Source organism: Physeter macrocephalus, chromosome 14, assembly GCF_002837175.3.
Source record: "Physeter macrocephalus isolate SW-GA chromosome 14, ASM283717v5, whole genome shotgun sequence".
Taxonomy (NCBI): Eukaryota; Metazoa; Chordata; class Mammalia; order Artiodactyla; family Physeteridae; genus Physeter; species Physeter macrocephalus.
This window is the reverse complement of record NC_041227.1, coordinates 37,866,650-37,884,536: the sequence shown is the minus strand read 5'-3', so window position 1 is coordinate 37,884,536 and position 17,887 is coordinate 37,866,650. Positions and strand designations below refer to the sequence as shown.

General features: G+C 39.2%; 1 protein-coding gene across 15 annotated transcripts in view; it reads left to right on the top strand.

Moving 5' to 3' along the window:
• The window catches only part of TASP1 (taspase 1), a 353,026-nt gene that overhangs the window by 144,457 nt on the left and 190,682 nt on the right, over positions 1 to 17,887 (top strand). For all 15 annotated transcript variants that reach the window (XR_008619335.1, XM_055090632.1, XM_055090631.1 and 12 more), the window contains one exon: positions 8,324 to 8,434. Coding sequence is in view for 14 of the 15 variants with exons in the window: in XM_055090632.1 (XP_054946607.1) it covers positions 8,324 to 8,434 (111 nt within the window). In the remaining variant the exon portion in view is untranslated. The remainder of the gene's footprint in view (positions 1 to 8,323; positions 8,435 to 17,887) is intronic.

Here is a 17,887-nt window from a genome sequence, read left to right as displayed (position 1 = left end):
TTAATTTCTCTTTCAGATTTTTCATCATTAGTGTATAAGAATGCAAGAGATTTCTGTGCATTAATTTTGTATCCCGCTACTTTACGAAATTCATTGATTAGCTCCAGCAGTTTTCTGGTGGAATCTTTAGGATTCTCTATGTATAGTATCATGTCATCTGCAAACAGTGACAGCTTTACTTCTTCTTTTCCGATTTGGATAATGGGGTACCACATTGATTGATTTGCGTATATTGAACAGTCATTGCATTCCTGGGATAAATCCCACTTGATCATGGTGTATGATCCTTTTAATGTGCTCTTGGATTCTGTTTGCTAGTATTTTGTTGAGGATTTTTGCATCTATGTTCATCAGTGATATTGGCCTGTAGTTTTCTTTTTTTTGTGACATCTTTGTCTGGTTCTGGTATCAGCATGATGGTGGCCTCACAGAATGAGTTTGGGAGTGTTCCTCCCTCTGCTATATTTTGGAAGAATTTGAGAGGGATAGGTGTTAGTTCTTCTCTTAATGTTTGATAGAATTCGCCTGTGAAGCTATCTGGTCCTGGGCTTTTGTTTGTTGTAAGATTTTTATTCACAGTCTCAATTTCAGTGCTTGTGATTGGTCTGTTTATATTTTCTATTGCTTCCTGATTCAGTCTTGGAAGGTTGTGCTTTTCTAAGAATTTGTCCTTTTCTTCCAAGTTGTCCATTTTATTGGCATATAGTTGCTTATAGTAATCTCTCATGATCCTTTGTATTTCTGCAGTGTCAGTTGTTACTTCTCCTTTTTCATTTCTAATTCTGTTGATTTGAGTCTTCTCGCTTTTTTTCTTGATGAGTCTGGCTGATGGTTTATCAGTTTTGTTTATCGGGCTTCCCTGGTGGTGCAGTGGTTGAGAGTCTACCTGCCGATGCAGGGGACATGGGTTCGTGCCCTGGTCCGGGAAGATCCCACATGCCTCAGAGCGGCTAGGCCCGTGAGCCATGGCTGCTGAGCCTGCGTGTCCGGAGCCTGTGCTCCACAACGGGAGAGGCCACAACAGTGAGAGGCCCACGTACCGCAAAAAAAAAAAAAAATTTTGTTTATCTTCTCAAAGAACCAGCTTTTAGTTTTATTGATCTTTGCTATTGTTTCCTTCATTTCTTTTTTCATTTACTTCTGATCTGATCTTTATGATTTTTTTCCTTTTGCTAACTTTGTAGTTTGTTCTTCTTTCTGTAATTGCTTTAGGTGTAAGGTTAGGTTGTTTATTTGAGATTTTTCTTGTTTCTTGAGGTAGGATTGTATTGCTATAAACTTCTCTCTTAGAACTGCTTTTGCTGCATCCCATAGGTTTTGAGTCGTCGTGTTTTCATTGTCATTTGTTTCTGGGTATTTTTTGATTTCCTCTTTGATTTCTTCAGTGATCTCTTGGTTATTTAGTAGTGTATTGTTTAGCCTCCATGTGTTAGTATTTTTTTACAGATTTTTTCCTGTAATTGATATCTAGTCTCATAGCATTGTGGTCGGAAAAGATACTTGATATGATTTAATTTTCTTAAATTTACCAAGGCTTGATTTGTGACCCAAGGTATGATCTATCCTGGAGAATGTTCCATGAGCACTTGAGAAGAAAGTGTAATCTGCTGTTTTTGGATGGAATGTCCTATCAGTATCAGTTAAGTCCATTGTGATTAGTTTTTAATATTTTCTCTCTGTCTTTCTTCCGGCATTTTTCACTATGGTATACCTACAGATAGATTTGTTTTTATTTACCTTTTTTGGAACTCTGTATGCATCTTCAATTTAAGGATTTCCTTATACCTTAAATTCTGGAAACTTATTTATTATTTCTTCAAAGATTAGTGCCCTTTCCCCCATTCTTTCTCTTCTCTTTCAAAATGCCTATTAATATGTTGGATCTTCTCTTTTTATACTTTAGGTTTCTTAACTCCTCATTTTCCTTCTCTTTATCATTCTAGGATGCTTTTAAGTTTTTTCCCATGGATATATATTCTAATTATCCCTCTTGCATTGAGTTTTAATCAAATTTTTTTAACATCTTTTGGAGTATAATTGCTTTACCATGGTGTGTTAGTTTCTGCTGTTCAACAAAGTGAACCAGCTATATCTATACACATATCCCCATATCCCCTCCCTCTTCCGTCTCCCTCACCCTCCCTATCCCACCCCTCTAGGGGGACACAGAGCACAGAGCTGATCTCCCTGTCCTATGCAGCTGCTTAATTTGAAAACTTTTATTTGATTCCTTGAAAAATCTGTACACCCCTCCCAACCCCTGGCTCCCAGATTGTCCTGTTTTTTAAAATGTTGATTTCTCTTTTATCTTTGTACTACAGATTGTTCTATTACAAGCCTGGTCAAACTATGATCTGTGGGCCAAATCTGACCTATGGCCTATATTTGCATGCCCAATGAACTAAGAATGATTTTTAATTTTTTAAAGGGTTCTTACAAAAATAAAAGTATGTTTGACAGAGATCATATGTAGCCTGCAAAGCCTAAACTGTTTACTTATCTTTTTTTCTTTCTTTTCTTTTTTTTTTTTTTACAGAAAATGTTTGTCAGTCTCTGTTCTGTTACCACCGCTTCTTGGTTTGGTAATCCCTCTGTTTTTTGCATCTGCCCATTCTGTCGTATAAGTGTGTGTGTGTGTGTGTGTGTGTGTGTGTGTGTGTTTTGTCATTTTTTATTGTGAATTCATCTTTAGTGTGGGTTGTGAAAGGTTGAGGATCCACACAAGAGAGAAAATGTATTATAATTATTTTCCTGATAATATGGTTTTTTTTGTATACAGTCTGGTAACCAGTGCTGCAGTCACTACATAGAACATTTCCATCACCTCAAAACATTCTTTTGTTCCCTTTCACAATCAATTCCCCAGCCCCAGACCCTAGCAATCACTGATCTGCTTTCTCCTGTTAGAGATTTGTCTTCTCTAGGTTTTCATGTAATGTAGTTATAGAGTGAGTGCTGTTCTGTGTCTGGCTTCTTTCACTCAGCATAATGATTTTCTGATATTCACCCATGTTGTTGTGTTTATCAGTAGATTTTCCTTTTCATTGCTGAGTACTGTTTTAACATATGAATATATTATAACTTGTTTATCCATTCACCTGCTGATGGGCATTTGTGTTGTTTGTAAATTTTGGCTATTGAGAATAAAGCTGCTATGAAAATTCAAGTGCCAAACTTATATTTTTCTTGGATAAAGTACCTAGGAATGAGGAACTATGGTTTTCGTAGTAAGAAATATTTATCTTTCCTATGTCAATTACCCTGGAAAAAATGAAAAATACAAACATTTCTTAGTCATATTTCATAATAAAATTTTCAGCACACCTGTTGTAAGACAGTTGAACTCATACATTTTCCACCTCTGAAGAGTCACACACTATCATACATTCAACATATTCCAAGATAATGCTTACTAACATGTAGGAAGATACTGTTCCTTACAAACTTCAATATATTATGAATAAAATGCATTCATTATATATGAACAAAGAAGTCTTATTGACAACTCTGTTGTGATTTTCTCTTTAGAGCAAAGGTAAGAGTTGCAAAATCTCTAATTTTAAAAGAGGATGATTTCAGTTAGTCCATCTTCAAGGAAATACACTTATAAACTGCCTACATGCTTCTTACACTAGTTATGTCTGCTTTAATTAAGGAAGGAAAATGTTCCTAATTTCCCAAGTGAGAAACATTTCCTAAAATCACAACATCCCCAGGGTTGTTCTTAGTCTAAACCTCCATATAGAAATGTCTGGAATAGAAATTTTTAAATACCAGAATCCAAGTGTGTAAGCTTTCACATTCAAAAGTGCAGAAAATCTCAACATCAACAAATTATATTTCTACAAAAATCAAAATTTCAACTTATATAACCCTTATTTAGATAACAGTGATGTCACTTTATAGTTAACTGTAGGTAATCACTGGATTGTAATGCATGCAGAGATTAAGAAAATTTCAAGTGTTCCTAAATATCATTATAAAAATGAATATTTTACATTATGTAAAATTATGATTATTTTGATCTCTAGAGAAAGATATATAAAGATTATGAACAAATAAACTTCAGTAATGACAAAGTAAAATTTTTACCTTCATTTCCAGTTGCTTTCTAAAATTACTAGTTAGTTTCAACCTCATTGAATTAATGAAAATAAAATGTATCCCATGACAGATTTTTGTGGCAGAACCTAATCCTTTAAAAAACATATGAAACAAAAATAGCATGAGAAGTTTCTGGGTACAAATTATAATATATTATAATATTTAGATCCCCTCAACCAATTCTTCGAAACTCAACATCATTGTTTGTAAACTAGTCATATAAAATGATTCTAAAAGTATAAATGAGTTTACATCGACCAGTTGACTCTGACAAGCTGCCACCCCACCACCTACCACAGATAGCATCCAACAGAAGCTTGTGGTGCTTAAAACATATTTCACCACCTGCCAAGGAGGCAGACTCCACGGTGGAGAAGACTGGAGCTGTAAGACACAGGTGACTAAGTGCCACACAGTGGCAGTGGTGCTGGCCAGTGGAGCAGGGGTACGCATTGTGTATCCCCCAGACCCCAAGAAGGCTGCTCTGCCTGCATCAATGCACCCTTGTATGGCACAGAACTTCCAGAATTTTAGCTTCTGTGGAGTTCTCTGAGGGCGAATGCATGACTGCTATCAGCAGTTAGAGGTAAAGACATAAAGATGCTTTCAATCCTGGATCCTGGAGTGAAGAAGCTAAACTTTGTACCCCGATTGTACAGCAGGTTAAATTCTACATACCCTCCTCTCTGGAGCTGCTGCCACAACTTCTCCTGGTGGGTAAAGAGTCATCACAGTGCTTTTTCACAGGGGAATGTAAGAAGGAATGACAGCCTGGGCACAGCTCCGCACAAAGTGAAACACCTCCTCCTTGGAGGGAGAGTCAAGGTCATCAAAAAAGATACCCCCAATACCCCTCCGCTCTCCACGATGGGCTATAAAAAAGTCATTGTCACATCATTTTTAAAATTTTCGGTAGAGATCTGCACCATGTTGGTCACAAGCCTCCTTTAGAGTCCCATGAAAATGGACTGCATCCTCTTGGTTCAGGTATGTTGGGGTAAGGTCACATCCACCACCAAACCACCACTGCTTGTTACCTACCAGATCAAGACATGTGATTCTGATGTGGACTTTGAGATGCCAAGGAAACGTATTATAATTCTGATGTCTGGGTATGGGGCATACTGGAGTCTCAGTAATAGGAAACACACTAGGAAAGAATGAGCTGGGACTGGGCTGAGGTTTGGGATTTGAGGGAGAGACATGGCCATGGAGGTTGGCTCTCAGCAGGCTGTGGGAAAGTCCAGGGTTTCTTTTTTTTTTTGCGGTACGCGGGCCTCTCACTGTTGTGGCCTCTCCCGTTGCGGAGCACAGGCTCCGGACGTGCAGGCTCAGCAGCCATGGCTCACGGGCCTAGTCGCTCCGCGGCATGTGGGATCTTCCTGGACTGGGGCACGAACCCGTGTCCCTTGCATCGGCAGGCGGACTCTCAACCACTGCGCCACCAGGGAAGCCCATGTCCAGGGTTTCTGATGAGTCCAGGGTTCTCAGCTAAATCCTCAAGGTTGGTCTGTAGAGCACACAGTCAAGGCACTGGCATCTGGACTGGCCAGAATGGCAGTTAACTGAGTGTTCAGTAGCCAACCAGGGGACCAACACCTCCGGGGAGATCTGACAAAATGTAGCAGCACCTCTGCCAACTACCGTGTCCTCTGGTTCTAGCACCAAGTAGGTGCTCATTAACAATCTGTTGTGTGAACAGATGGGGAAAGAAATGAAAATAAAGTTCATATTTTGGGGACTGATAAGTACCAGGCAGGAATCTGCTTCCAACCTTTGCCCTAGACTCCTAACCAAACAGGAAGAATCTGGAGAGATAACCTCTAGTGGTGGTTTTGTAGATTCCTTTGGGATTTCTACATAAACAATTATATCATCTGCAAATAGGAGCAGTTTTGCCTTTTTCTTTCTGCTCTTTATGCCTTCTACTTCATTTTCTTGACTTAGTGCAATGGCTCGAACTTCCAGTATATTGTTGAATAAAAGCGATAAAAGCAGACATCATTGCCTTGTTCCTGATCTTAGGGAGAAGTAATTCAGTCTTTCACCATTAAGTATGAAGTTAACTGTAGGTTTTTTGCCAGATGTTCTTTATTTCTAGAAATTAATAATTGAATTTAGAGGCTTGATCAGATTGAGGTGTAATTTTTTTGGTGTGGGGCAAGACTACAAAGGTAATTTTATCAAGGGACATGTAATATCTGTTTGTATCTTTTTGTGATATTAGCAGCCATTGACGATTGTTGCCCATAGCAATTATTAAATTATAGGTTACAAACGGTTATATTCTAATTTTGTTAATTTCTTCTTCATTTATTAACTGGGATACTACTATGGAGAAAATTTTCCTTCATAAACCTTCTGGTTACCCTGCTACGCAGTTCCTATAGGAAGGACAGAGAAATGCTTGATTGTTTTCTTTCATTTATCCATTTTCAGAATAGTGAATTGGTTCCATAGCATCTTCCAAAGGTGTTTTTAAAACATAAGGTATGAATTCACTATGTGTTTCAGTCTATTTAGTCATTCTTATTGATGATAAATAATTGTGTACTTTTCTAAGTTCTTTTAGAATTTGGTATTTATCACTTTTCCTCTAGGTTTGTAGTTAGGTCTTCATTCTTTGTATAATCCATGTCTTTTGCTAAGATCTGAGAATATAAATACACTCTTGCTTGCATGATTAAGGACAAAAGGAAGATGTATTGAAAGACTTATTTCTAATATCTATGAATAAAGAATGGAACTGTTTGCCTCTGAATCACACTTCAGCTATATGACAGCATATTCTAAGAAACCTTGGAATTTTGTGGATAAAACCATAGAAATCAAACTTTTCTTTGACTGGAACCTGCAGAACAAGCTTTTGGTGTCAAGGCTCTTATGTTAAAGGTGATATATGTCAGAATAGAAGTCATAATTTTAAATTTCTTGGAAAGAAATCAAGCATTGGAAAACCCTATATATTTCTGTATATCCACAGAGAAAAACGTCTTTCTGACACATATTGTGTATTTTTGCTGTAATGTTAACTTCATGTGGTTTAGCTGTTTGCCTTGAGGCATGTGTACATAACCTTCTGAACACCCATTTAGCTTATAATATGCCAGTTTCCTAACAATTATTATTGTTCTAAAGTATAACATTTCACCGTTCAACATCAAATACGTACACAAAGGGAATTAAAATTTGTGGAGTTTCCTGAGCTTACACAGTGTCTCTACATAGTAAGTGTTGAAAATGGTTTCTTTTCTATTAGCTTTTTTTAATTTTTCCCCTGATTATAAAAATAATATTGCAAACATTTAACAAAATAGGGATCACCATAATCCTGCCCACAAAGTAATATATTAAATTGCATACCTAGATGAAGATCTAAGTGTAGATACTCATAAAGATCTTGAAGGAGATTTACATTTACTTTACCAAAAACTACAGGGAAGTTAATTTCTGACAAAACATCGGTGATTTAAAAAAAAAAAAACTTTCACAAGTTTTGAACAGTTTGTATTTTTGGCAATGAGTGTATAATGTGTGTGTATACATAATATACATATATGTGTGTATACATACATGCATGTGTATATGGGGGTCAGAGGAAGGGGGGGAAAGGAGGAGAGGTGTACCTGTGCAGAGAAAATTTCTGAAATGAATGGCACCACCATGATTTAACAATTACAGATAACATTTTTAAGGGAGATTTGTTGTTAGTGCCTAATGTCTGTCACAGTACATACTAGCCAAACAGAAAATGTGTATTATATCAGTTGGTGTTGGTTTAAATTTCCTGAATTTAGAACTTTTGATTAAAATATATTCACTACCATATATAAAATAAATAACCAACAAGGGCCTACTGTATAGAAATTATAAAACAGTTTTTTGTGGTTATCCAGCAATGGAAATGAAACAGAACCCTAGGTGGTTCCTAGGTAGAGAATCTGAATTCCTGTATTATGTGAATAATTCCTATGAAAAAGGGGTTTCCTTTTATTTTTCTTTGTTTCCTTTTAAGATTAGACATGTTTCTTTAGTTTTTGTCAAATCTCTTTACTAAAATTACTAGAGTGCTCGTAGAAATCATTTCATCCCTCACTGAATTATTCTCCAACATAACTACTTATTCAGTGGTGCATAAGGGTGTTTTAATGCTAGTAAGACAAGAAGGATGCTTAGTACTGCCTTTCCTCAACCGTTCTTGGTTTCCTTGGCTTTCTAGGATGTGGAGAGCATCTCGTGCGCACCATACTGGCTAGAGAATGTTCACATGCTTTACAAGCTGAAGATGCCCACCAAGCTCTGCTGGAAACTATGCAAAACAAGTTTATCAGTAAGTATAACATTAAGAAAATTACTTCCTTGTAAACAGAGGTTGTTCCTGTGAGCTGTAAGCTTCACGAGTCAGGTGCCACGTTTGTATTGCTAGACCTAGGTCCAGGGTTTAGCATGGACTTAGACCCTAAATTAACATTGGCTGTGAAAAGAAATTCCATCAAAATAGCTACTACTGCATGAAATTTACCATATAACCAGTGTAATGACCAAGTTGTGAGACACTGTCCAGGATTAGAGTCATACACAGTACAATAAAATTCTACTAAAACAAAATTCAAGGGACAACCTCATTTAAAAGTTTTTCTGTAATACAATTTGACTCTTTTTAAAAATAAGTTAGTGTTGTATTCATGAATCCAGTGCTGCCACACACAGTTGTCTAGGGTTGAGTTGAAATCTGGCCTGGCTCCATTTGCCAAACCCATATAACCTGATGTGAGGCTGCATCTGGTTGGAGGAAGGGATGGCTTTTTCTAATCTGCAGGAAGATTTTGTGTAGCCTCGCAATGGCCCTGTAGAGAGCTGTTACTGTGGATTAAAACTATTTGACTCGGGTTTTTCCCATCATTTAACATTGAGCTTACCACTATGGAAAGGCTTGTGAAGTTGTATAAAAAATATAAAATGGGGCTTCCCTGGTGGCACAGTGGTTGAGAGTCCGCCTGCCGATGCAGGGGATACGGGTTCATGCCCCGGTCCGGGAAGATCCCACATGCTGCGGAGCGGCTAGGCCCATGAGCCATGGCTGCTGAGCCTGCGTGTCCGGAGCCTGTGCTCTGCAACGGGAGAGGCCACAACAGTGAGAGGCCCATGTACCAGAAAAAAAAAAAAAAGTATATATATATATATAATATAGTTACAAATAAGTTAGAGGGACTTCCCTGGCGGTCCAGTGGTTAAGACTCCACGCTCCCAAGGCAGGGAGCATGGGTTTGATCCCTGGTTGGGGAACTAAGATCCCACATGCCACACAGCATGGCCCAAAAATAAAATAAATGAATGAATGAATGAATGAATGAATAAATAAATAAAAAAAATTGAATTAAAAAAAAAAAGACGCCTCCTCTAACTCCTCCCAGCAACCCTATCCCATAAAAAACAAAAAAACAACCCCCCCCCCGAAAAACAAGTTAGGGTAATAAGCCATAAACACATAAATGAGGGGAAGAGTATCACAGGGTTAATCTGGGGGATGTCTCCACGTAGAGAATCAAGACAGGATAATATTAGGTGCTAATTATGTGGTGAGGACAACACAGATGGAAAGCATAGGAAGAAATCACCCGAAAAGGATTCATGGATGATGAACTCCTAGAACTGGCCCCAGGAGGCCGGGAAAGGTGGGGAAGAAAGGAGTGTGAGCACAGACGTGACAGTGGGGTTAGGCGTGGTGAGGGCTCAACACCTGCATGACTCTTACCTGGAGGGAAGTGTTCCTGATGTGCAGCGAGGCTGGATCGGCCAGGTGAGGCCAGGTCCCGAGGGCCGTAAAATCTCCGTGTAGGAGTTCATGTTCGATCTGATAGAAAGGAGAGAACCCTTATGTATTCTTAAGTTGATCAATAAAATGATGTTTTAGGGGAGGGTTTATAAAGTAGATCTCAGGTTGTCCAAGACCATCTCTGTAGGATACTGACATTAGGGGCTGGGAATGGTCCAGGCCATGGAGAGGAAATGGTGATTTTTAGGGAGGGGTCCATGGAGGAAGTGGAAATATTGATAGATTTTGCTGCTAGGAATATGTAGCCCTCTGGGTCCAGTCAGGAGGTAGAAACCATACATTAGGTTAATCAGGAGGAGTTTAATATAAGGAATTGTTAACTATGATGAAAAAGCAACTGGAGGCTGTAAGGAAGCTCTCTGTGGTGCCCTAGATCTGAGAGTGTCCATGGAAGGACATGCTTGGGAGGGGCTCAGACCTTGTTGGAGAAGGTGTGGTTCAGCAGGTAGCAGAGAAGTTCACTGGTTTGGCCTGGCTGGGACTGGTCTGGAGTTGCTGGGCAAACAATAGGCCACCCTCCGGAGTGCAGTGTAGATGGGGAACAGATAATCAGCACCTGGTGGCTGGGTATGCCGTGGGAGCCCAGCATCAAGGGGGCATGCAGAGGACACAGGACAGCAGGACACACAGGCCACAGAGCCCCTGCAGAGGGGACGACTGCTCAGTGTGTGCCCACCTGGGCCACAAGAGCTGTGTGCAGGCTGTGCAGGGCCTGGTCCAGGGAGTCCTGATGGGCACCTGTGTGTAACCACTGGGGACCTCTGGTTTCCATGTCGACAGGGCCCAGCCTGCCAGGTCACAGCAGGGCTGCGTCCTGGGCCTGTGTCTGGGGCAGACTTTACCAGATGTCCCACACCTACGTTGACTCTTCTCCCCAGCCCATGGTGGACAGTGCAGGAAGGGTGCCTATTGTAACTCTTTTAATGTTCGTAACTCGGTTTAATGTGTGACTCCTTGCCCTCGTTCTGTTAGTCCTCTCCATGTAAGCCTGGTCTCTTTTATTTATTGTTTTTTTTGCGGTACGCGGGCCTCTCACTGTTGTGGCCTCTCCCGCTGCGGAGCACAGGCTCCGGATGCGCAGGCTCAGCGGCCATGGCTCACGGGCCCAGCCCCTCCGCGGCATGTGGGATCTTCCCGGACCGGGGCACGAACCCGTGTCCCCTGCATCGGCAGGCGGACCCTCAACCACTGCGCCACCAGGGAAGCCCCTGGTCTCTTTTTACATGGCACTTTATATTTGTTTTGCTGCCATTTCGTCTTTGTTGGGTGGCATCTGGATTCCAGGGACTTTCTGTGTCACTGTGGAGGGACCATCTGGCTCATGGGCGCCCTCTTCCCTCTGTTGGCTTGTGCTGGGATGGGGCTCGCTCTCCACCTCCCCGTGGGTCACTGGCCTCTCTCCCTGATGAGTTCACTATGGTGTCCGTGGTCTTGTTGTAACCTCTGGCTTCTGCAGTACACATAGCATCCACTGACAGAAGATGCTAGTGGTAATGGGGTCAGGTGGTCTGAAAACATAGAATAATAAGGGGATTGTCAAGTCTTCTTGGCCCAAGCATATCAGGCTACTTTTCCACTCTATTCCTAGAGAGCCTTACTGGCCTGAGGGTGGCATGGCAATGGGCAACGTCCCTGCTTGGCTTCCTGTTCCTTCAAGCCTCATCTGTTCTTGGATCCTGTGAATCTAGGGCTTTGTCACTGGCTCCTCTTTTTCTTCCACCCTCACCAGCTTGGGAAGAGGAACAGAAACCCATACCAGGAATCAATGCTTTTCTTCTAGTTTTCCCAAAAATGTCAAGGTGTCCAGTCACACCCCTACCCCAGCCCTACCTTTAGGATACTGGTGGGAACCTGGCTAAGCAAGGGTTGCCCCAAACTATTTGCCAAAATTTAGGCTTTACCTGTTTAAAACACTTTTCATCTCAAAGCTGTCTGTACTTAGAATTTATGAAAAGCCACTCAAGGATAAAATATAAGTTTTATAATATAAGCATGCAACTGATGGGATAGATGGGGCATTCCAGGGATGGGAATAAAACGGAATTACTGGACTTCCTTGGTGTTGCAGTGGTTAAGAATCCGCCTGCCAATGCAGGGGACACAGGTTTGACCCCTGGCCCAGGAAGATCCCACATGCCGTGGACCAACTAAGCCCGTGCGCCACAACTACTGAGCCTGCGCTCTAGAGCCCACGTGCCACAACTGCTGAAGCCCGTGCTCATAGAGCCTGTGCTCCACAACAAGAGAAGCCACTGCAATGAGAAGCCTGCGCACCACAACAGAGAGTAGGCCCCACTCGCCACAGCTAGAGAAAGCCCGTGTGCAGCAGCAAAGGCCCAATGCAGCCAAAAATAAAAAATATAAATAAATACGTAAATTTATTAAAAAAAAACAAAACTGAATTACTTCCTCAGATTTATAAGCATTGTTGCTTAGGCCTTTAATACGTATCATGCCCTCTTAGGACAGAGTTTTGGGTGAGAGAGAGAAAGAAAAACAGATTATAGGCAAAAAATAACTGGATTTATCTGAAGGAAGAACAGAGTGAATAACTAGAAAAAATTTCATTATGAAGAGATTTTATACAGGTGCTTTCTTCCAGTTATTTGACCTGAGGTCATGAAAACGTAAATAACGGTATGAGCTACATGCATGCTGGTGAGAATCACCTGATGGCAAATTGTGAGCTGAGGAATGCATTAGGAATGGACTTTGAGGTCTGCCTTTGGTGATTTTTCAGAAAAAGGTTGATGATGTTCATGTACATCTTCAAATATATCAGAATCAGACTTGGGTCTCATTGTTCTTTTGTTTTAACAATTACCATCGTGGAATGCTGTTTTTAAGGGAAACCAAATTCTTGGCCTGAACAAGAATTTATGTGTAATTTATGTAATTTATGTGTAATTTATGTAATTTGCTATTAGTTGCCCAGCTATACCAGTTTTCACCAGAGGTGAAAACTCGACACTCAGGAGAAGTTCACTTCCTGGGAACCCTGCGATGGATGTGTGATGATGGCACATGGTAATTTTCTCCTGTTGAGAGTGACCTGAACTCTTTACTGTGTCTGAAACCACAGATTCACTAGCTAGTTGTACATCTCCAGATTTGGGTCCATGCTGAGGAGTTCCTAAGCTCCACTCCTTTCTCTTCTGATGCTTTGTTGTCCTCTCCTTTGTATAACTCTTGAAACTCCTCAGAGTTGGGCTGTAGTACTTCATTTTTCCACTGGATCCCATAACCTAATGCATATTGAACGCTCATCTTAAAAATTCCAGACTCTTGGAAAGGAATCAGAAATTTCAGAACTCATCAACCCTGCTCACTAAATCGTTAAAGAAACTTATTTTGCAATAGTTCAGTGACTTGTCCAAAGTCACCTGGTTAGTCAGTGGGTGTTCATTCTGCAAGGTCACACGGCCCCTCCCCCACCCCTTTTTAAGCAAAATAAAATGTGGAATACAAAAACAGTGTCCTGGGAGTTAAGACAGCTGGGTTCCACTCTTAACTCTGTGTCTGACTCACTGAATCTATCAAGTTACTTAAGTTCTGTTTTGTTTTCTTAAAAAAAAAAAAAAGGACAAGAGACAGTTTCTAAATTCCTCCACCATGCTAAATTTTATGAATTCTGTACCATATTACACCTGTAAATGTGTGGTTCTTTTTAATCAGGTGATTTGGGATTGGAAAATCAAAAATTTCTGGGACCACTTGGGAACTATCAAGAAGCATGGATGATATTTACAAAGTGGTTAGAATGAAATAAATTGAATTTACCAGGGACCTGGATGAGAAGCAAGGTCTGGTTCTTTCCTGTTTTAACAGTGATGAAATTAGTTGTTGGTTTTAGGACAAGCCTCTTTGTTCTCAGTTTCCTCGTGTATAAAATGAGGGGGCCTAGCTCGATGGTCCCCAAAGTCCTTTCTAGCTCCAAAATTCTGTTTGGTCCCTGGTTTGTTCACAGGCCAATCTAAACTGTGTGTGTGAAAGTACAGTTGTAAAGCAATTTAGTCCTTAGTTGACACTGTAAATTAAAGCTATTAAAGGTGGATCGCAAGTTTCTATTGAGGTGATTTGGTCGAAGTCCTTTCTGGTGATGGCTGTGGTAAGCTAGCCACCACTTCCTTGGTTTTGTGGAAAGGCATCACGATACTCTTCCTTTCTTGCTTCCTTTGTTTTTTCTTAAAAAGAAAAGATTTGCATAAATAATATATCTAGAGATTCTCACTGCAGTATATACTTAGAAACATTTTATATAATAATCAGGACAGACTTATTCCAAGACTCCGGTGGTTCTTCAGTCCCAGTTCTGGTTTTCCTGCCCAGGCACTGGTTCCTGTGGTGTTTCTGCTCATGAGGCTCTTCTCTGGTGCTGTGATTCTCTATATATGACTGTCTGTCTCTCCAGTTGTAGGGGAACTTGTTTACCTTGTGATCTCACTTTTCTGATGGATCTAAGAAGAGGTGTTGATTTTTTCAGTTTGTTCAGCTTTTTACTTGTTAGGATAGAGCGGTGACCTCTGAAGTCATTACATGCTGGACCAGAAACCAGAAGTCTCCTCCACAGTCTTTTTCCAACGGTTATTATCACATTAAAAATTTTTGTCGGGCTTCCCTGGTGGCGCAGTGGTTGCGCGTCCGCCTGCCGATGCAGGGGAACCGGGTTCGCGCCTCGGTCTGGGAGGATCCCACATGCCGCGGAGCGGCTGGGCCCGTGAGCCGTGGCTGCTGAGCTTGCGCGTCCGGAGCGTGTGCTCCGCAACGGGAGAGGCCACAACAAAGGGAGGCCCGCATACCACAAAAAAAAAAAAAAAAAAAAAAAAAAATTTTTGTCTATAATCAAGGATTAAAAAAAATGGTTTCCAGTTTTAATTTGTCTTTTTCTGATGAGTAAAATTTCAAATATAACTTGGCCTTTTATATTAATCTGTGAATTATCTACTAATAGCTTTAGACCATTTTTCTGTTGTACTGTTTGGGTGATTTTCTTTTAATTGACATTTAACTTTTATTAATGGTAAAATTACCTTAAATAAAATATTCTAAAATGACACAGCAATAATCATTTGTACAGAATTTTAAAATAACCCTGTCTTTTTGAGTGATGTTATGTTTGATATCTGTGCCCTTCTGCAATAATGAGGGATTTTTTAAAAAGTAATTTTACACTATGATTAAATAATATGTATTTTTTCTAAAGTAGTCAGCAACTTATTAAAATAAAGATTTTTCCAGTTTTTTTTGTAGTTTGAAACAAACTCTGAAATAATCTTAAATGTAGGGTTCTTTTAAAAATCTATTTTTGATAAATGAGGCTTTAATGTGATAGAGTAAAATTGAAAGACATTTTGAGGATTAAAATGTTTTTGTTTCCACTTGTATTACCATTATGCCAAGATCCAGAGCTTTGGTTTGACTTAATGTAGGAAGCATAAAACAGAATAACCAATTTGTGCATTTTTTTAAAAAAAAACCACTGTTCGTGTAACGTACAAAATCCATAAAAATGGGTACTGTAAAAATAGTTCCTTAATAATACTTCATGCTAACCAGCTGATTATAGACTGAATGCTTAGATAAGTAAGGAAAAGAAATAAATAGATTTCCTTTTTAGTTGTACTTTTTAAATTACACACACACACACACACAGAGACACACGTATAAAAGCTCTTACGATGATTCAGATGTGACTTTTCCTATTCATGGTTATTTTTGAACAAACTTGGTTACATGAATTATTCTTTTTTCATGCAAACTGTGGCTGCATGTGTGGTATGTGAACTTCAGGGTGGCATTATAGCTTCCTGCCCAGTTTTCAACAAGTAATGTCATAGTACTTTTTTTAGTTGGTTTGGCTCTCTACTAAATATAATGGTTGATAAAATGTTATCTGTAAAAATCAAATTTCCCTTTTCTTCTCTTTGAATTTCTAAGCTAACTTGTTGGTATCATCAACCTACAGTCTCTGTGACTATTATTGAAAAATTCTATGTGATATATAGTATTACGATTAAAAAAAGAAGCTTTTGCTCCATGTTCTTTTATTTTTATCCCTTTGGGGAATGCTTACACTCTTTCTGACATCATAGGTTTACTGTCAAATGCAGAATGCCGTCAAAAATTGAGATTGAAGGGAGTCCACTCTTGTGGTTTTCTGCCAACTTGAGAAATTATATTTGATAAATATTTTCTTTTAATGACCAAATTCTTAGCTAAAACCCTGATAATCCATAAGCATTAGCTTTGATAGGAGGAACAAAAGTACATTGTCATTACACATTTTAACTTCTTATCTGAGGTCATATATTATGTTTCATGAGTTTCTTTATAATTTAGAAAACTTAAAATATATACTGGTCTATTTACCAGTAGTGCATTTTTGGATCTTTACAAGACTTTCTCCTATCCTTCGTGCACATTTCTTTTTTTCAAACACTAAAATCTTTTTCCTAAGAGAACTTATTTTTTTTAAACCAATTCAAAAAATCAAAGCTGTTTCTCCTTCATTATCATAAACATTGTGATATATAGCCTGTTGTACTCACATGTCCAAATTGCAAAATAAGGAAAACAATAAATTAGGCATCCCAAAGCATTATTTATCAGTAATTCTTGGGCCTTAGGGTTTTATAAATACTTTCAGAATTTTTAACGTGTTTTTATTTAATAAATATTAATGAAAGTCGTGAATGTACTTTTCTGGCTACTGTGACAGATACACAGATAAATACACCATATCAACCTTACTGTCAAGGAACTTGCAATCTAGGAGAAGAAAAAAGGCAAATGTACAGTAAATATAAAGTAAGATGCAATAAGTTTCATACTAAAGTTCAGGAAATATAGGGGACTTCCATTCCTGGCACTTTCATCAGATGGAGATCCTGGAACCTTTGACTGCAAATAATCTAACAATGCTGGACAAAATATTACTGGCAAAATCACATTTTCAAATGAATAGGTGAGAATCTTCGTTTAAGATTGTCCTAGTTATATAAAGCTCCCAGGGGCTTGACAGAAGTAAATGAAAATCCTTCCTGAAGCAATACTCTTTCAACTCAGATCTCAAAGAAGTGCTCAACTATGAATTCAAAATAAAATCTTAAATTAAAATGAAACACACATGAAATAGAGTTACCATGAGAGAAAGCATGTCAATAGAAACTTTAACCAGACTACCAAAGACTTTAGATATTAGAATCACTAGGTAGAAAATATGAAATAAATATTTTAGACATTGCTGTTTTTTTTTTTTTGTTTGTTTGTTTTTTGTGGTATGCGGGCCTCCCTCCGCTGCGGCCGCGCGAACCCGGCTCCCCTGCATCGGCAGGCGGACGCGCAACCACTGCACCACCAGGGAAGCCCCACATTGCTGTTTTTAAGTAGGTATAATCATTTTGGAAAAATATTCATGAGAAGTGGAACACTTGCATGCCCCACAGCCCAGAAATCCTAGTCCTGACTACGTACATGTGCCCTGGGTGACACACACAGGAACATGTACAGCATGGCTTTTTCTTAACAACAAAAAATGGAAACCATTCTAACGTCCATCAGCAGGAGAATACTGTGTGGCAGTGAAAATGAATGGATTACAAAGACACACATCCATATGAATAAACCTTAAAATCATATTACTAAGTTAAAAATACAGTTCGCAAAGGACTGCAGTCAGTGTTGCCACCATTAATATAACTTTGCAAAACCAGACACTGTTTCATTATACATGCACATATGGTAAAACTATACAAGAGAACAGGAAGTTATTGGAAAATAATTCAGGGTAGTGGTTTCCTTTGGCAGAGAAGACCTAGGGAGTCTCAACAGTATTAGTAGTGTGGGATTTTTCTAGTTGTTTGGTGGATTAATGGGCATTTGTTCTATTAATATGCTTCATAAATTATATGTTCCATATATTCTTTTTGTGTTTTATGAAAAACTTCA